Source organism: Mytilus californianus, unplaced genomic scaffold, assembly GCF_021869535.1.
Source record: "Mytilus californianus isolate M0D057914Y unplaced genomic scaffold, xbMytCali1.0.p SCAF_2, whole genome shotgun sequence".
NCBI lineage: Eukaryota > Metazoa > Mollusca > Bivalvia > Mytilida > Mytilidae > Mytilus > Mytilus californianus.
In genome coordinates this window covers 50576440-50597966 of record NW_026262668.1, presented here as the reverse complement: position 1 = coordinate 50597966, position 21527 = coordinate 50576440, and the positions used below count along the sequence as shown (strand labels likewise).

Genomic DNA, 21527 nt, shown 5'->3' with positions numbered 1-21527 from the left:
TGTTGTGCAATATACTGTGCTGTTGCGTAATACTTTGTAAATCTGTTATCAGAATATAAACAAATAAAATGTTATAACTCGGAAACATAAAATCGAAAATTTATAAAAATCAAAAGGGAGCTTACAAAAATAGATATATACAATTTACCAAAGTTTCATAAAAAATATTGAAAGCATTTTTGAGTTATTGTCCGAAAACTGGAGTATCCCCCTTTTTGTAATGAATAAAACCCCATAAATCGGAAACATATAGTCTGAAATTTATAAAAATCAAAAGGGAGCTCTTGTCGATAGAAATAAACAATTCACCAAAGTTTCTTGCAAATTGGTGAAATTGTTTTTGAGTTATTGTCTGAAAACTGGAAAATCCCCCTTTTTTTAATGAATAAAACCCCAAAACTCGGAAACAGTAAATCAAAAATTTATAAAAACCGAAAGGGAGCTCACGTCAATAGATATGAACAATTCACAAAAGTTTCATGCAAATTGGTGAAATTGTTTTTGAGTTATTGTCCCAAAACTGGAAAATCCCCCCTTTTTAAATGAATAAAACCCCAAAACTCAGAAATGGTAAATCTGAAATTTATAAAAAAACAAATGGGAGCTCATGTCAATAGATATAAACAATTCACTAAAGTTTCATGCATATTGATTAAAGCGTTTTTGAATTAATGTCTGACATGTTGACGACGGACGGACGGACAGACAGACAGACGGAAGGACAGACGGTCAACGGTATACCAAAATACGTCCCGTAAACGGACGTATAAAAATGATGTACAATCCCAAGTAATAAATAAAATAGTCGAGCTTTAAAATGTATATTCAAATAGTAGCTGTATATACACTTTTCTATTCACACCTATCCAACATTGCTTTCAACTGACTTGTGCAAGAATGTACACACTATTACGTATTTTTAATTAAGGTAGTTTAACTTCATCATTATCTCCTTCTATTCACAGTCAATTATTTCAATTCAAAAGCAAACAAAAATTCAGCAACAATCTTTTGGTGACCAGTCAGCGGGCTTAGGTTCATGTATTGCTTTTCTTTTTTTAAAGAAAGCAACTTGTTTAACATTTCTATTTTTTTAATAAATTATTCAATATAAGCTATCTTCCTGTATTTTGACTATTTTATATTAAAAGTTTATCTATTTTCTGATCAAAAAATTGTGCTTTCCCCTGTGTAATCCTAATAACATATGAGAAATCAATACAACCTAATTAACATACACTTAAAATTTCAATTAAAAACTTTTAACTAGATTTGGAAAAAGTGTTAAAAAGTCTGCTATAATATTTTTGTATACACTCCTATTGCTACCCTAAATACTCAAAATAAATATGACATCATAAAACAAATATGTAAATGTAAAAGTATCTACCCAAAAATTTACAAAGTGTAATAAATCAAGGACCATAGGACACTTTGTAACACACCACTCCACTACTATATTTCAATGTTAAGAGGACCCTGAATTAATTCTCTGTCCAAACTCTAATTGACAAATATGTTTCACATTATAATCTACTTGTGTACTAAGTTTCAAGTTAATATATTATAACATTGAAAATTGCGATTTTGTCTCCAGTATTTCTCCATTTTTGGAGAAGCACCGTTCAAGTCCAGAACATTCCTTATAAACATATTTATTCTAAAACCAGTTGTTGGCATGACACGGGTTATGTTCTTCTCATATATTTTATGATGGCATAATACTAAACCCCTAACAGGAGGGATTGTGCCTGATATTCATATGATGAAGACATAATCTTTCAATCAGTTTAATTGAGGTCTGGAGCTGGCATGTCAGTAACTGCTAGTAGTCTGTTGTTATTTATGTATTATTGTCATTTTTTGTTTATTTTCTTTTGTTTCCTATTCTGACATCGGACTCGGACTTCTCTTGAACTGAGTTTTACTGTGCGTACTGTTGTACGTTTGTTTTTCTACATTGGCTAGAGGTATAGGGGGAGGGTTGAGATCTCAAAAAACATGTTTAACCCCGCCGCATTTTTGCGCCTGTCCCAAGTCAGGAGCCTCTAGCCTTTGTTAGTCTTGTATCATTTTTAATTTTAGTTTCTTGTGAATAATTTGGAGTTTAGTATGACGTCCATTATCACTGAACTAGTATACATATTTGTTTAGGGGCCAGCTGAAGGACGCCTCCGGGTGCGGGAGTTTCTCGCTTCATTGAAGACCCATTGGTGCCCTTCGGCTGTTATCTGCTCTATGGTCGGGTTGTTGTCTCTTTGACACATTCCCCATTTCCATTCTCAATTTTACTTATATAGTTCATGTAAAATATTTTTAAAAATAAAATCATTTTCTTTACCTACCTACCCTATTTTTTTGTCCGAAGGCAGGAAAATATATATATATATTTTTAGTCTTATAAAGTAATAACAATAAACTGGAAAGAGTTCATAATGAATAAATTTACAAGGCCAAAAGCTACTTGTTGTACCGGTAAGCCTCAGATAAAATGTAAAACTTGCCTTCATCTGGAGCTACTTGTGTCATGTTTAAGAATCTTTAATTTTAGTCCTTTCTATAGGTATTCCATATTCATAAACATGTATGAAAATCCATATTTATAAACAAAATTGTCCCATTTTAGTACAGTTTCAAGCTATAATCACATGTAAATGTACTATAATCTAAATTTATTTACAACTGCCCAAAGATAATAAGCTGTCATTATCTAATATTCACTAATACACTGATATCTAAAACAATGGGGAGATTCTTTTCAAGTTCTGGAGGTCTGTTCAAGGTCCTATGAGAAATCTATCGAGAAATGCAGGTATCCACCGAGCTGTCTGTCATAAAAAAGACCATATTTAAACAAATGACAGATAAAATCAATGTATGTTTTATCTCACAATCCTGTCAAATCATCCCAAAATTATCACCTTTCAAAAGTAAATCAATAGAAAAAACTTAATACTAGATGACAAATACGTGTTCATTTGTACCTAACATCAATACAACCTGTTACGAGAACTCTTTTATGAACTTACAAGCAAATAATTTCCAGATGTGTCTAAAAGCGATTAATTTCAAATTGACTGGAATATCAAACAGTCAGAAATTTCTTTTTCTAATTTTCACATATATAATAATACAACTTTTTAATTTCCGTCTCAAAAACAGCAAAATGAAATATTAAAATTTATGATTGTGACTACATTACATAATCATGTACAATCACTAATGGAAAGATTGGAAAAATTGTGTGTATAATTTATATTTGAAATCACATTTTACTCCTTCATAGCAGTGATGGTGTACAAGAACAACTTGCTTCAATACTATTGCATATTTGTAAGTTATATTACTGCAGATTTTTAACAAGATAAGTAATTTTTCAGTGAATAAAATAGCGTAATAAAGTTATGTCAGTGGGTCACTAACTTTGCATAATAACTTCTTTTAAATTACAACTGAATATTTATATTTTTTTGAAACAGAAGAAATAATCTAATAAAAGAAATTGTGATATCATTGAAGTTTATCAGTAAACCTGGGACGACTTGAAACTTAAAAAGACCTTTTTTTTATCTCCCAAAATTAATCTGTGAATGGTTGTTTTGTGGGCATGTCTGTGACTGTGTTCAAACATTCCTAAGTATAGCTTATTGATTTTGATTAAAACAATAATATATGACATAGTAGATGTATGGTAGACAAAGGGTAACTTTCACATCAATAAACTTAATAAGATCTTTTTACTCTATTGTCCAAAGATGGAGAATTCTAATTTTTTAGGCAAATTCATATAATATTTTAATTTAAGAAGGTTTACTGATTTTTTTAAAATCTTAATAAAGAACAGAGTTCCAATGTCCCCCACATTGTACATATTTATCTATTCAAGGGCAATAACTAAAAAAACCTTTTTTTTCTTTCTTTAAAATATGTATCATTACAAATATACATTTCCTGTATTAGAATATAATTAAAGAACCTTAGTGAGCGCGCTCACATGACCCACGTCCCCACATTGTCATTGGAGAAATAAAATATGTGCAAGAAAAAAAAATTGTATAAGAAAAAAAAATTGAATCATAATTTCCTGTCAATATGCACATCTACATAGTATGTCCTTATTATCTAAAAAGGTTTCATGAAATTCTGTTGTGTGGTATCAGAGGAGTTGCGATGACAAACTGTTGCAGTAGTACATTGAAGCAAATAAGTTCAAAGGGGCATAACTCATAGAAAAAAAATTGAACCATAATTTCCTGTCGATATGCACATCTACATAGTATGTCCTTATTATCTAAAAAGGTTTCATGAAATTCTGTTGTGTGGTATCAGAGGAGTTGCGATGACAAACTGTTGCAGTAGTACATTGAAGCAAATAAGTTCAAAGGGGCGTAACTCATAGAAAAAAAATTGAACCATAATTTCCTGTCGATATGCACATCTACATAGTATGTCCTTATTATCTAAAAAGGTTTCATGAAATTCTGTTGTGTGGTATCAGAGGAGTTCCGATGACAAACTGTTGCAGTAGTACATTGAAGCAAATAAGTTCAAAGGGGCATAACTCCTAAAAAAAAAATTGAACCCTAATTTCCTGTCGATATGCACATCTACATAGTATGTCCTTATTATCTAAAAAGGTTTCATGAAATTCTGTTGTGTGGTATCAGAGGAGTTGCGATGACAAACTGTTGCAGTAGTACATTGAAGCAAATAAGTTCAAAGGAGCGTAACTCATAGAAAAAAAATTGAACCGTAATTTCCTGTCGATATGCACATCTACATAGTATGTCCTTATTATCTAAAAAGGTTTCATGAAATTCTGTTGTGTGGTATCAGAGGAGTTGCGATGACAAACTGCTGCAGTAGTACATTGAAGAAAATAAGTTCAAAGGGGCGTAACTCATAGAAAAAAAATTGAACCGTAATTTCCTGTCGATATGCACATCTACATAGTATGTCCTTATTATCTAAAAAGGTTTCATGAAATTCTGTTGTGTGGTATCAGAGGAGTTGCGATGACAAACTGTTGCAGTAGTACATTAAAGTAAATAAGTTCAAAGGGGCGTAACTCCTAAAAACAAAATTGAATCGCAATTTCCTGTCGATATGCACAACTACATAGTATGTCCTTATTATCTAAAAAGGTTTCGTGAAATTCTGTTGTGTGGTATCAGAGGAGTTGCGATGACAAACTGTTGCAGTAGTACATTGAAGCAAATAAGTTCAAAGGGGCGTAACTCCTAGAAAAAAAATTGAACCTTAATTTCCTGTCGATATGCACATCTATATAGTATGTCCTTATTATCTAAAAAGGTTTCATGAAATTCTGTTGTGTGGTATCAGAGGAGTTGCAATGACAAACTGTTGCAGTAGTACATTAAAGTAAATAAGTTCAAAGGGGCGTAACTCCTAAAAAAAAAAATTGAATCGCAATTTCCTGTCGATATGCACAACTACATAGTATGTCCTTATTATCTAAAAAGGTTTCGTGAAATTCTGTTGTGTGGTTTGAGAGGAGTTGCGATGACAAGAAACAGGACTGACGGACTGACGGACTGACTGACAGACGGACGGGTCAAAAACATTATACCCTCCGCAACTCGTTGCTTGGGGTATAAAAATATCTTTACTGATAAATGTAACCTATTAAAATTATGGATTAATTACAGATAATTGTTGCATAGATTTTGCAAGAAAAATAGACACCACTTGGATTTGTTACTCATTCATTTTGGTTGTCTTTTCTTTAAAAAATACATTATGTTTTAATCCTTATTCAATCATATTTCAAACAAAAATTACAGATCTTTTGTTTAATGCATTGTCAATCAAAAGTGATAAAGATTAAATCTATCATCTGTATATAATTTTAATAAAGAAATGCCCATCTAATATTTATGTTAATTTCAATTCTAATGTGACGACCAATTATCTTCAACCAGTATAATCACAGTACATCTACCTTTAGCGCAAAGGCATTAATGCACAAAATTTGCTGTTCCGTGTTACAACCCCTTTAAATGACCCACTTTCTATTCGATTACAAAAAAAAAATTGTAAGGGTTCCACGGCACCCAGTGTCTCGCCTACTTTTGCTGTTAATCGCAGGCTCAACAAAAATGAGGAAAAAAATTAATAAAAATATTCCTCTCTATACTATCTTTTGATTGTAAGTAGCTTCTGTCTAAGTTTGGTAAAAATCCAGGATAATTTATGAATCTAATAAATGTTTTAAAAACTTAAACTGCAGAATGTATGTATAATGTTGACTGGAAGAAAAACTAAGTCCATTTATAAGTAAAATACGGAAAAAATGGAACAAAATTTTATCACAATTTCCTTCTAGATACTAGCTTTTGATCATAAACAAGCGTCTGTCCAAGTGTGGTACAAATCCAGGATAGTTTAAGAAAGTTGTTAAAATTTTAAAAACTTTAATCACAGAGTGAATGTAATGTTAACTGGCAGAAAAACTAAGTCCATTTATAAGTAAAATATGGAAAAAATGGAATTTTTTTTTACAAAATTTACTTCTGGATACTATCTTATGATCATAAACAAGCTTCTTTCCAAGTTTGGTAGAAATCCAGGATAGTTTAAACAGGGATGTCATCATGTTTGGAAGTTATAGGAGAATCGAGATAAGTTACAGGAGAATGTTAAGACTCGCAAAGCGAGTCTCCCGCCTCGCGCAGCGAGGTGGCCTATACGGATGGGGTTTTGGGGCCCGCTTAAGGGCCCCAGAAGCTCTGGGGGTAAATGGTGTTAAAATCTGCATTCTAGCTCTCTCCTGGCACCTAATTTCATAATTTGAAAACTTTATGTTTGTACTATTTTTCTCATATTTTAAGAATTTTTTTAAAATAAAGACCCCATTTTCGGTTTGTAGGCCTAATGTAGTGAAGATATCAAGCAGAGAAGCTCTTGATCTATGCTGAAAGTATTTCAATTCAGGCATACCTATTTTTTCCAAAAGTTTTAGCAAGGTTGAAATTTTTTCATTAGCAATACCTTCCTTGGCCAACCAGTACATTGCAGAAAAAGCCATAAACAAGACATTGTTTTCTACCTTACTCTTTTCCGTCAATTCTTTTTGAAAAATTGACACTCTACTAAGCATTTCAGCCTCAATGGCACCTTGGTGTTTTTTAGAAGCAATATGATCGAATAGTGCTGACTTCTTCATTCTAACAGACGGATTCTCTCCAAATGAGGTAGCTTTATTTTGAGTATTGATGCTGTGGTGCTTTTTGCAGAGGAGACAGTACATTCCAGAACCTTCAACATAAACTAACCACCAGTATGAGGTTTTTGGACAGAACGAAATAGCTCTATCTTGCAGCCAATGATGCTGGAACTTGTCCTATTGACCAGATAAACGTTTAATTTCATCATTAGAAAGTGATGTACAGTTTTCTTGGCAGATAATTTTATTATGAACTTTACTGGTCATTCTATATATATATTTTCATCAATACAATGATTTAAAATGTAGCCTAAATTTGATCACAGAAGTTTGTCCCTTTATGTGATTCTTTTGTGAAATAAACTTATTTACACCTGATAAATGTTCTATATTTTAAACAAATGTGAATACACAAAGTCAACTCAATTTTAAACATATGTAATCTAATATTGAAAAGAAAGAATCCAGAAACATATGTATAGTATTAGCTTCATAATTACGATTTTTTTTTTTTACATAAACCCCCCTTTTCCACCGGCATTTCTTTACAGTGTGTAACTTAAAGCAACACTTTTTTTAGCAACTTGAAACTTATTTCAATACTAAGGTTAGTTCACAGATTTCTTTTTAATCTCAAAACTCACAACTTCACAGTTTTAAAGAATTCAGAAAATCAAAATCATTCTTCGGTGACACCAAGGTCAAGTGTCAATTTATATTATTGTTAAAATCTTTGAAGAATGTGATATGTTCTATTAAAAACTTTTAAAATTTATGTAAATAGTTTTTCTAATTACCTGCATCTAATCTTTGTTTTTTGAAAAACCCGTCCAAAGAACCTTGTTTACAACATCCGTTTTTTGTCAGGCGCCGCCATATCGTGCTAAAACGTAGCCAGTGCTCCTGAATTCATAGGAGGAAAATAATTATATTTTGTATAACTTCGTTCGGAACTCATCGCAACATTCATAACGAAACTAGAAAAAAACCCGATGTTACCGACATTCAATCCATCAAACGTAAACATGTTGATGAACAGATCTCCGTAGCTCTACAATAAATATTGTGTTACTGTAGCTATCCATTTATACGCACTGTACGTTTACGTTGTCATTGTTGATACTGCATTTTCTCTCATTTATTTTTTTTGTAAGAGAAAAAGTAACCGGCGGTGACAGCTCGAGTTATCGGAGATTTTCGCCGGTTGCCAATTCTAATGACATCCCTGGTTTAAGAAAGTTATTAAAATTTCAAAAACTTTAACCACAGAGTGAATGTAATGTTTCCTGGCAGAAAAACTAAGTCCATTTATGAGTAAAATACAGAAAAAATAGAATTTTTTTTTTACAAAATTTACTTTTGAATATAATCTTATGATCATAAACAAGCTTCTGTCCAAGTTTGGTAGAAATCCAGGATAGTTTAAGAAAGTTATTAAAATTTCAAAAACTTTAACCACAGAGTGAATATTTGTGGACGCCGGCGACGACGACGTAATGTAGGATCACTATGTCTCGCTTTTTCAACAAAAGTCGAAGGCTCGACAAAAAATGAAATTAATTTGTAACAAGAGGCTCTCAAGAGCCTGAATTGCTCACCTGTATTTCAGAGGAGATTTTTAAATGTTAGCAAACTTGATGAACAAATTGTGTAAAATTGTCTTTAAAGGGCAATAACTCCTTAAAGGGTCAATTGACAATTATTTTTTGTAGATCTTACTTTGCTGAACATTATTGCTGCTTACAGTTTATATATATATCTATAATAATATTCAAAATAATAACAAAAAACTGCAAAATTTTGTTAAAACTACCAATTCGGTGGGAGCAACCCAACAATGGGTTGTTCGATTCGTCTGATAATTTCAGGGCCGATAGATCTTGACCAATTAAACATTTATACCCTATGTCACATTTGCTCTAAAAGATTTAGTTTTTGTGATATAAGCCAAAAACTGCATTTGACCCTTATGTTCTATTTTTAGCCATGGTGGCCATGTTTGTCGATGGATACAAACTTCGGATACAATTTATAAACAAGATACCCTAAGGAACATTTAGTTAAAGTTTGAAGGTAATTGGCCCAGTAGTTTCAGAGGAGAAGATTTTTAAATGTTAGCAAACTTGATGAACAAATTGTGTAAAATTGTCTTTTAAGGGCAATAACTCCTTAAGGGGTCAATTGACAATTATGGTCATATTGACTTTTTTGTAGATCTTACTTTGCTGAACATTATTGCTGCTTACAGTTTATATATATCTATAATAATATTCAAAATAATAACAAAAAACTGCAAAATTTTGTTAAAACTACCAATTCGGTGGGAGCAACCCAACAATGGGTTGTTCGATTCGTCTGAAAATTTCAGAGCTGATAGATCTTGACCAATTGAACAATTTTACCCATGTCAGATTTGCTCTAAAAGCTTTAGTTTTTGAGATATAAGCCAAAAACTGCATTTGACCCCTATGTTCTATTTTTAGCCATGGCGGCCATGTTTGTCAATGGATCAAAACTTCGGATACAATTTATAAACTAGATACCCTAAGGAACATTTAGTTAAAGTTTGAAGGTATTTGGCCCAGCAGTTTCAGAGGAGAAGATTTTTGAAATAGTTTACGACGACAGACGACGACGGACGCCAAGTGATGGCATAAGCTCACATGGGGCCCTTTGGGCCCCGGTGAGCTAAAAATATTGTTTAATAAAGTGATGGGGACTTCATTATTGTTTTGTTATTTTTGGTATGCAATGCATGTACAAATCGTCTGTTGCACGTGAAAGCAACAACATAGTCAGCTTTGAATGAGTAAAATCAATGATTTATACTGCAACTAGTTGTGTTTATTTCCTAAATATAGTAACACCTATATTTTGTGCAATGTCAATTTCATCATGGAACACTTTTTCCACAATCAAGGGTTCATTCAGGGATGAAAATAATTTGAAATTTGTTTACAATTTAAATAGCTATAAATGTATTAATTTAAGTTGAAGTATAAAAACAATATTAGGTCAGGCACAAAACTGGGGAAGGGCTCGGTAAAACCTCCCCAGTTTCTCAGCCTCATACAAAAAAAAAACATATTTTCTGACATTGACCTTATATTGTATATACAGTACGAATTGTAAAACATTAAAAGGATTTATAAGTTCACTTATTATTATACTGCATAAATTGACTGACTAGAATTATTAAAATTGTTAATAAATATCAATAAAGATAAATACATTATATTCTATTATTCTACTATGCAAATCAAAGGAAAATAATTATTTGGTTGCAGCAATACAAACATTTGGCGAATTTTTCAACAAAGTTTGACATACTCTGTTCAAATAATAAACATTATGAGAATGGTCAACAATTGAATAAAATAACTAGAGGCTCTCAAGAGCCTGTGTCCCTCACCTGTATTTACTGATGCTTTGGAAATCATGTAAAATAAGGTTAAAATCATAATTAATAGTATTGGATATTAGATATTATAATGATATCTAAGATAAAAATTCGTAAGGGTTCCGCGGAACTCAGTGTCTCGCCTACTTTTGCTGTTAATCGCAGGCTCAACAAAAATGAGGAAAAAAATTAATAAAAATATTCCTCTCTATACTATCTTTTGATTGTAAGTAGCTTCTGTCCAAGTTTTGTAAAAATCCAGGATAGTTTATGAATCTAATAAATGTTTTAAAAACTTAAACTGCAGACTGTATGTAATGTTAACTGGAAGAAAATTTAAGTCCATTTATAAGTAAAATACGGAAAAAATGAAACAAAAATTTTTTTTAAATTCCTTCTAGATACTAGCTTTTAATCATAAACAAGCTTCTGTCCAAGTTTGGTACAAATCCAGGATAGCTTAAGAATGTTGTTAAAATTTAAAAAACTTTAACCACAGAGTGAATGTAACATTAACTGGCAGAAAAACTAAGAAATGTTGACTGGAAGAAAAACTAAGTCCATTTATAAGTAAAATACGGAAAAAATGGAATTTTTTTTTTACAAAATTTACTTTTGAATATTATCTTATGATCATAAACAAGCTTCTGTCCAAGTTTGGTAGAAATCCAGGATAGTTTAAGAAAGTTATTAAAATTTCAAAAACTTTAACCACAGAGTGAATATTTGTGGACGCCGCCGACGACGACGACGACGATGCCGACGGAATGTAGGATCGCTATGTCTCGCTTTTTCGACAAAAGTCGAAGGCTCGACAAAAAATGAGGAAAAAAATTAATAAAAATATTCCCCTCTATACTATGTTTTGATTGTAAGTAGCTTCTGTCCAAGTTTGGTAAAAATCCAGGATAATTTATGAATCTAATAAATGTTTTAAAAACTTAAACTGCAGAATGTATGTAATGTTGACTGGAAGAAAAACTAAGTCCATTTATAAGTAAAATACAGAAAAAATGGAACAAAATTTTATCAAAATTTCCTTCTAGATACTAGCTTTTGATCATAAACAAGCTTCTGTCTAGGTGTGGTACAAATCCAGGATAGTTTAAGAAAGTTGTTAAAATTTTAAAAACTTTAACCACAGAGTGAATGTAATGTTAACTGGCAGAAAAACTAAGTCCATTTATAAGTAAAATACGGAAAAATGGAATTTTTTTTTTACAAAATTTACTTCTGGATACTATCTTATGATCATAAACAAGCTTCTTTCCAAGTTTGGTATAAATCCAGGATAGTTTAAGAAAGTTATTAAAATTTCAAAAACTTTAACCACAGAGTGAATGTAATGTTTCCTGGCAGAAAAACTTAAGTCCATTTATAAGTAAAATACGGAAAAATGGATTTTTTTTTTTTACAAAATTTACTTCTGGATACTATTTTATGATCATAAACAAGCTTCTTTCCAAGTTTGGTAGAAATCTAGGATAGTTTAAGAAAGTTATTGAAATTTTAAAAACTTTAACCACAGAGTGAATGTAATGTTAACTGGCAGAAAAACTAAGTCCACTTACAAGTAAAATACGGAAAAAATGGAATTTTTTTTTTACAAAATTTACTTTTGAATATAATCTTATGATCATAAACAAGCTTCTGTCCAAGTTTGGTAGAAATCCAGGATAGTTTAAGAAAGTTATTAAAATTTCAAAAACTTTAACCACAGAGTGAATATTTGTGGACGCCGCCGACGACGACGACGCCGACGGAATGTAAGATCACTATGTCTCGCTTTTTCGACAAAAGTCGAAGGCTCGACAATAACAAAAAACTGCAAAATTTTTGTAAAATTACTAACTCAGGGGCAGCAACCCAACAACGGGTTGTCGGATTCGTCTGAAAATTTCAGGGTAGATAAATCTAAATCTGATGAACATTTTTGCCACCTGTCAGATTTGCTCTAAATGCTTTAGTTTCAGAGATATAAACCAAAAACTGCATTTTACCCCTATGTTCTATTTTTAACCAAGTCGGCCATGATGGTTGGAATGCAGGGTCATCGGACAAATTTTTTAAACTAGATACCCTAATAATGATTATAGACAAGTATGGTTAAATTTGTCTCAGTAGTTTCAGAGAAGAAGATTTTTGTAAAAGATTACAAAAATTTACCAAAAATTGTTAAAAATTGACTATTAAGGGCAATAACTCCTAAAGGGGTCGACTGACAATTTTGGTCATGACAACTTATTTGTAGATCTTACTTTGCTGAACATTATTGCTGTTTACAGTTTATCTCTATCTATAATAATATTCAAGATAATAACCAAAAACTGCAAAATTTCCCTAAAATTACCAATTCAGGGGCAGCAACCCAACAACAGGTTGTCAGATTTGTCTGAAAATTTCAGGGCAGATAGATCTAGACCTGATAATCAGTTTTACCCTATGTCAGATTTACTCTAAATGCTTTGGTTTCAGAGATATAAGCCAAAATCTACATTTTACCCCTATGTTCTATTTTTAGCAATGGCGACCATCTTGGTAGGTTGGCAGGGTCATCAGACACATTTTTTAAACTAGATACTTTAATGATGATTGTGTTTAAGTTTGGGTGCATTTGGCCCAGTAGTTTCAGAGGAGAAGATTTTTGTAAAAGTTAAAGGACGACAGACGCAAAGTGATGAGAAAAGCTCACTTGACCTTTCAGGTCAGGTGAGCTAAAAATCAGGGTGAATGGACCCTGGGCGAACAGGTTTTAGGGCGAACAGCTACTAGGGCAAACGGACAAAGATTCCTGACTACACAATTGATTTTATGTTTGAATAAGGTCACAAGCATTTATTTCTTATTAGTATTAAATGAGTCTTTTTTCAAATATTGTTGTGTTGATGAAGCCTAAACTATATATATATATATAACTATTCCCTTTCTATTTCAGATGAATGTGCACACTCAATACAATATTCAAGCACAAAATAATGAAACTTCTGTTTTTAAATACGGGGGGTAATACGGAACAGCTAAACAGTATCATGTGTATAGGGATTTCACAGTTGACAAAATTACCTTGATTGTCCTATTAGAATCAAAATAATTCATGGCAGCCGTAGATTTGTTTTCTTTTAACCATGGGTTGGGCATTTATAATCAATTATTTTACCTCGAGCGTTAATTAAACATGAAGACAGAAACTGACCTATATAGATCAAAATATATCTTATACTAATGAGGTAAAAGTTTCTGTATTGTGTGGACTGCCATGTTATGTATAATCTCAATGGTCAATTATGATTAAGGAGGAAGAATCTTTTTAGAATTCCAATTATTGTCCCACCCTTTGTGTTTTTATAAAATTGTACCTTGATCATGACAGTTGTCAATCATAATGGTAATGTATCAATACTCTTACTTTAGTAAAAAGAAAACTAGCCAGTAAAATCGAAAAAAAGTAATGACTATTATTTTAGAAAAAAATACTCTAAATTAAGATGTAACCAATTTTTTTACGATTAATTTGTGCATATGTTCACAGACATGAGAACTATTGGGAACTATATGTCAGTGTGTATAGATTTAGTAGCTAATCTGTCCATTTTCTGTTTGGAAGGCCGGTCGGTGCCTTAGGAAAGTTACAATCTTTCCCAAAAATGTATATGCAAAATAGGTATGCTAAGAGCCATTATTTGGCCCCTGGAATAACAAAAAATGGTAATATAGTTATTCAAAGCTTTCAAAACTATTCAAATTTTTGATGAATGAACAGGTTGATATATTCTGGACACTTAAGTGCAGAAAGGTCACTTGTGATGTCATTATGTTGTCATTGACAAATCATAATTTATATATTTGTGTGTGAACAATAGCTTTACCCAAAAAGATATCTTGCACTCATTACCCTCATAGTAAAATATCTTTTTGGGTTAGGTTGTTGCTAAATATGAATGGCAAGAACTCAAAATGAGGCTATTTTTGGCAGTTTTTGCACTAAATTTATGAGGTTTAAAGCCCTTTAGGCTTAGGCCAATCTGTAAGACAAAATTCAAAATTGTAAATAGAGACTCATAATTTCTTCACATCTGAAGGATTTTATTTGGTAGATTTATAATACTTTTTGAATTTTGAATTCAATGTGCCAAAAAGTGGGCTTATTATACCCTCTTCCTTGCAAGAACTTCAACAGAATTAAGGGTTTTGCGCAGGCCCCTTAATTCCAAAATTATTATAAGTTTTAGTAGTTCGTTTGTATTGAAAGCCTTTAATATACTATGCCCAATTTACACATTTTCTTGATAAATGGCTCATTCAAGACCCATGGCCCAATGTTTATCCTTGCAATTCATATTTTGGTTTGAGAAGGCAATATTTTGTTCTTGGCTTGTGTGCGAGTTCAAATTTACGTATTTGTATTCCTTATTTTTAAAGGATTTTCTGCATATGAACATCTGTTTCACAGCAAATTTCCCTCAAAGTTCAATGTCCTCAAAACATAATCCAAGCACACCTAAATAACTTATTGATGTTCATGATGTTGTAATATGCATATTTTTCTTCAATCAAACAAAATGTATTTCTTTTTAGATAGTATCTTTTTGTATTGGTATGATATATATGTCCCAGGAATATTCATGATATTTTACTTAGTATATTCGTTTGAGAGTTTTGAAGTATTGTGCATTTCAGAAAAAGTTGGGTCAGGAAGGCATTTATAATTCAGCCTAAAAACCATATTTTGTAAAAATAAGATGATGTGGTATGATTGCCAATGAGGCAATTCTCCACCAGAGACCAACTTACGTAGAAATTAGCAACTATAGGTCACTTCAACAATGAGCAAAAATGACAAATGTACAACAATACAAACAGGAAAACTAGTAGCCTGATTTATGTATAATGTTGTGCAAAGATGTAAGAACCAATTTTGTGTCAGTAGAAAGAAAACTAAATCATAAAAATTCAAAATAAAATATGAGAAGATAGCTACTGTAATGTGCTTTCAGAAAATAAAAATAAAAATTGGTGTCATGGGACTAGTTTTATTGCTACAAAAAAAAATTAGGTAATTTTCCTATGCAACACTTTATAAAATTAAATTATTTGAGTTATCTCCCCTTATATGGGTATGTAGGAAATTTTTAATCGAACAAAAAATATTCTGTAGTCATTAAAATAACTATTATAATAAAATAAATCACACAATTTCTTTATCTAAATAAAAAGTCTTACATTAGACCACTTTCGAGTTCATTGCATTTCCTTCAAAAACTTGGGATTAAGTGACAGAACATCATTCGTGCGTTTAGGGGCATCATCACTTCCTTCCCATGTTGAGCAAGTGGTTGAAAAAATATGATGCTAAACAGCACGAATTATTCTGCCAATTAAATTCTTATAATTGATAATCAGCACTCCTGTCATTAGGGAATTGTGATTAAGTACCTACAGAACAAATATTATTTCTAGATTAGCCTGCATAATGACGATCACAAAAACACTTGAACTTTAATAGTGCAGGAATACACTGAGGCTGTCCCATCTATCTGGTAAATGACGTCATAAAGGCATGCATAATTGACAAACTTCTCCGGTGAAGGACATAACTCAAAAGTGGTCTATTGAATTTCATTCCTGTCTCAAAATTTGCATGTTGCATTAGAGATTAAGACTGATTTTTTTGTGCTTATTTTTAAATCAAAGATTGCAGAATACACCTCATCTACCTTAAATTTCACAGAAGTATATTGTTAAAATATACTTTTTCACTTTTTTGGTCTTTTGGAAAATGTTGTTTGTGCTGTATTTAGACCCCTCTATAGGGTCAATTACAGAAGTGAATCAATTAGTATTGCTAAATTTTTTAATACTTTTTGATTTTCAAATTCATGGGGCTATAAAAGTATGGTTATTATACCATCTCCTTTACAGGAAAACAATTTTTAGTAAGTTCCATCAACCTTGAATGAAACAACTGATATAATAAAGTAGGAAGTGCATGAAGGATTAAAATTGGCCCTAAGATTTTGACGTTTTTTTTAATCAGGCCAAAATACTACAAATTTCACATAAAAATAGTTGTGATTTACTATTTATACAAAATAACTGCTTTTTGTCACATGAAGAAGAAATGACCCCTCTAGTATTCATTATTTATGTTGTAATGTCAGTTTTGGTCAAATTTAAAAAAAAATTTAACAGTTTTTAACATAATGTACTTTGGTCGCCATCCAGAAAGTTTTGTACGGATTCAACATTATTATTGGCAACTTTTGGCAATTGAACATTTTGAATCCTAGGTTTCCTCAAGCTTTTAGGTCTGAAAAATGCACAAAATCATCGTTTTTGACAATTTATCCCAAATTTGCTGACTTTGAAGCCTAGAATGTATTCGAATGAAGAGATTTGTTTAACCTAGTAGTAATGCTTGTGAAATAGATCCAATTTAGAACCAAATTATGAGCATTTTGATATTTTATGATAAATTTAATTTCAAGGCCATATTTGACATAAAGTGAACCTTGTCCTTAACATGTTTGGTACACATATTAAAGGGGCATTAGCTGTCATATTCATGTTCACCGATTTGACTCAAATTTTCATATTTGAATTATAATGTATATCCAAATTACAAAAAGTATAAAATAAACAATTAACAATGTATAGACTGGATAATATGTACCAGCATTTCATGTGTGTTTTAGTCTAGACGCCGTCTAATTAACTATTGAGATGACCTCTGAAGACTGCCGACTATCGACTATCGTATAACCCGTAATAAACATAAATATAAAAAGATAGCGAGCGCATGCAATTGAATTTTTCTAGGTCTGATTGATTTCATATCATAGGTTAAAAACATATGTAAATCATCGTTTTTACCTGTATGAGAATAATTTCTGTGGATCGAATCAGTCAATCAAATGTTCACCCTTGTTTCACTTTCAATGTTGACATTTTTTTCCTTTTAATAGCTGAACACACCTAGTACATGCGTAACCCATTTCTAGCTAAATAAAGGCAACAGTAGTATACTGTTGTTCAAAAGTCATAAATCGATTAAGAGAATCAAATCCGGGTTACAAACTAAAACCGAGGGAAACACATCAACTATAAGAGGAAAACAACAGAACAACAGAAACACTGAACTGCAACAAAAACAAACGCCAACATACATAGAAACAGACTATTTGATAACAACTGCCATATTCCTGACTTGGTACAGGACATTTTAAGAAAACTAGAGGCTCTCAAGAGCCTGTGTCGCTCACCTGATTATACTTTGGTGTTGGAAATCATGTAAAAATAGATTAAAATCATAACAGATACCCTAATAGTGATTGAGGCCAAATTTGGTTTAATATTGACCCCGTAATTTAATCAAAAGCAGAAGACTTTTGTAAAGTTTACAGAAATTACCAATAAATTCATTGAAATTGTACAAAGTGACTTTATAAGGACAGTAACTTCAACAAGATGTCATTGACAATTTTGCTCATGTTGACTTATGTGTAGATCTTCTTTTCTTGATATTTTTTCAGTTTACAATAGATCTCAATCTATAAAGATACATGTATTAAGGCTTCATCAGCACCTCATAAGGAACATTTATGCCATGTTTGGTATCATTCCATTCAGTGCTCCTCTAGAAGAAGTTTGTATGTATTGTCCATAGGGTCTTATGTTCAACTAAGTCCCCTGCTGGCGGTATCTTGGATGATGGATCGGCTTCAAAGTAACAACACTTGGTCAGCACCTCATTAGGAACATTCATGCCATGTTTGGTTTCATTCTATTCAGTGGTTCTCTAGAAAAAAACATTTGTATGTATTTCCCATAGGGTCCTATGTTAAACTTACTCCCCCTGCTGGCAGCCATCTTGGATGACAAATCAGCTACAAAGTAACAACAGTTGGTCAGTACCTCAAAAGAAACATTCATACCATGTTTGGTTTCAATCCGTTAAGCGGTTTTCTAGAAGAAGACATTTGTATGTATTTCCCATAGGGTCCTATGTTAAACTAAGTCCCTCTCTGGCGGCAATCTTGGATGATTGATTTGCTACAAAGTAACAACACTTGGTCAGCACCTCATAAGGAACATTCATGCCATGTTTGGTTTCATTCCATTCAGTGGTTCTCTACAAGAAGACATTTGTATGTCTTGTCCATAGGGTCCTTTGTTAAAATAAGTCCCCCTCTGGCAGCCATCTTGGATGATGGATCGGCTTCAAAGTAACAACACTTGGTCAGCACCTCATAAGGAACATTCATGCTATGTTTGGTTTCATTCCATTCAGTGGTTCTCTAAAAGAAGGCATTTGTATGTATTGTCCATAGGGTCCTATGTTTAACGAAGTCGCCCACTGGTGGCCATCATGGATGATGGATCGGCAACAAAGTTAGGTCAGCACCTCATAAGGAACATTCATGCCATGTTTTATTTCATTCCATTCAGTCGTTCTCTAAAAGAAGACATTTGTATGTATTTCCCATAGGGTCCTATGTTAAACTAAATCCCTCTCTGGCGGCCATCTTGGATAATTGATCGTCTTCAAAGTAACAACACTTGGTCAGCACCTAATAAGGAACATTCATGCCATGTTTGGTTTCATTCCATTCAGTGGTTCTCTAAAAGAAGACATTTGTATGTCTTGTCCATAGGGTCCTTTGTTAAAATAAGTCCCCCTCTGGCAGCCATCTTGGATGATGGATCGGCTTCAAAGTAACAACACTTGGTCAGCACCTCATAAGGAACATTCATGCCATGTTTGGTTTCATTCCATTTAGTGGTTCTCTAAAAGAAGACATTTGTATGTATTGTCCATAGGGTCCTATGTTAAACGAAGTCCACTGCTGGCGGCCATCTTGGATGATGGATCGACTTCAAAGTAAGAACACTTGGTCAGCACCTCATAAGAAACATTGATGCCATGATTGGTTTGATTCCATTCAGTGGTTCTCTAAAAGAAGACATTTATATGTATTATATATAGGGTCCTATGTTAAACTAAGTCCCCCGCTGGCGGCCATCTTGGATGATGGGTCGGCTATAAAGTAACAACACTTGGTCAGCACCTCATAAGGAACATTCATGCCATGTTTAATTTCATTCCAATCAGTGGTTCTCTAGAAGAAGTTCCTTCGGGCCAGGTGAGATTAAAATGGTGGGTTGAACCTGGTTTTATGGCTAGCCAAACCTCCCGCTTATATGGCAATGTTAAAAAATATTGCTAAAATGACAACACTACTTGACAGGGATACAGTACAAACAAACCATAGGCGCCCCCCCCTCTTATGAAAAGCTCAGAACAGAGATATGCATAAATAAATAATATAATAGTACATTACAACTTATAAACCGCAGAATAACAACGGACATTAACGACAGTACAGCACACCACAAACTGTGTGTCACATGAATGGATCAACGCCACAAAAAGTGATGTATATATAATTTTGAAATTCATATAATTATATGGAACGAGATCCAAAAATTTACAGTAATTTTCACAATACTAGTCCAAATAATTATCATGATTATGACGGTCTTGAAAGGCTATTTTAAATTAAGGCTGTAACGATGTCATAGTTATTTGGACTAACACAATACTTTATCCATGGAAAATGGAAATTAACTGGACTATACTGACAAATAAGACATATGTGAAATGTACTGAAAATACAGAATTCAAACCACAACCAATAAGACATAACACAATATCCAACCGTACTTACAAAAGAAACATCATAACTAAATACATGAATGTTGGATGCATAAATACTGACACACGTCATATAGCAATGCGAATTCACACTCAGCAAAACAGTCATATTCGGGAATCGGTCACGTTTGGTACTTTGCAGAGAGACGACTTAGATGGTAAATCACAATCTAAGACGTGGTAAAAATGTTGTTAGTTAGTTTAGACACAGACACATCGTATAGATCAACCAATTCATGATGGTGTCCATAAAATTTACGGAGTAAAGGGTTAAATTGAAGGTCACATACCTACGGATTACAAGTCAATAATACATCAGCAATGTTTTGTAGCTTATTTTGCCAAATTTTGACCAAATTGACTGCTTTAAAAAGAAGTATCATTTTAAATTATGGTCTTAATCATAGCTAATGCCCCTTCAAGAGATTTGCTCCATGTAAATTATCATACGAAATGAGACAATGGGTCAAAATACAACACATGAACAGATGAATGAACAGACTGACTGACAACAGGTCATAGCAATACCCTATCCATTGTAGGGACTATAAGAAATAATAGTGAATCCAGTCCAAAGAAATTGGAACAAAAGGGACATATATCCATTAATGACCATTCATTTTTGTGGTCATGTTAGTATCTAGGATTAAGAGTATAAACAAGTCAATTTCAAATCACCGAAATTAAATACTTAATATATTATCAAGTGGCTAGATAAAATTGATCATACATGTACATGTATCATGAAGATAAAACATTTTCACTCACTTGATTTTTTCGTAGATTCTCCAGTATTATCCTTTACTTCCTTTTTCCCCATTTTTTTTTTATAAGTTAGGCCATGTTTAAAAAAATAAAGACACCTTAAAATCGATCACAGTCTATACAGGTACATAAAGCAAATCAAGGATATAAATTTTCAGCTTATCTAAGTTAGGTGTATTTTGCTGGGCTTTCCACTCAGGAAATAAACATCTTAACAGTAGCTGATAACAGGTGATCGGTTTACCTGTAATTTAGGATGGTTAAATTTAAATATTTAATTAGTGAAACAATAATTTTTTTCAATGGAAAATTTATTGGCCATATCTTTAAACAAACAATTCTTGGTTTGATATTAAACAATTCTCAGTTTCTGAGATGTGAAAAGAATCACTTTGTTGTGTTTTTTCTGCTAGAAGGATCAAATAAAAGTATGAAATCAGGAAAACAGTATAAAATTCAAAGGA

General features: G+C 32.3%; 1 protein-coding gene across 1 annotated transcript in view; it reads right to left on the bottom strand.

Annotated features, from left to right (window-relative positions):
* LOC127729962 (choline transporter-like protein 2) overlaps positions 1 to 21232 on the bottom strand; it is a 111059-nt gene extending 89827 nt beyond the window's left edge. Inside the window, exon 1 of the mRNA XM_052237962.1 lies at positions 21067 to 21232. Within this exon, the coding sequence (XP_052093922.1) occupies positions 21067 to 21118 (52 nt within the window). The 5' untranslated portion in view covers positions 21119 to 21232. The remainder of the gene's footprint in view (positions 1 to 21066) is intronic.
* Between the last annotated feature and the right edge of the window lie 295 nt (positions 21233 to 21527).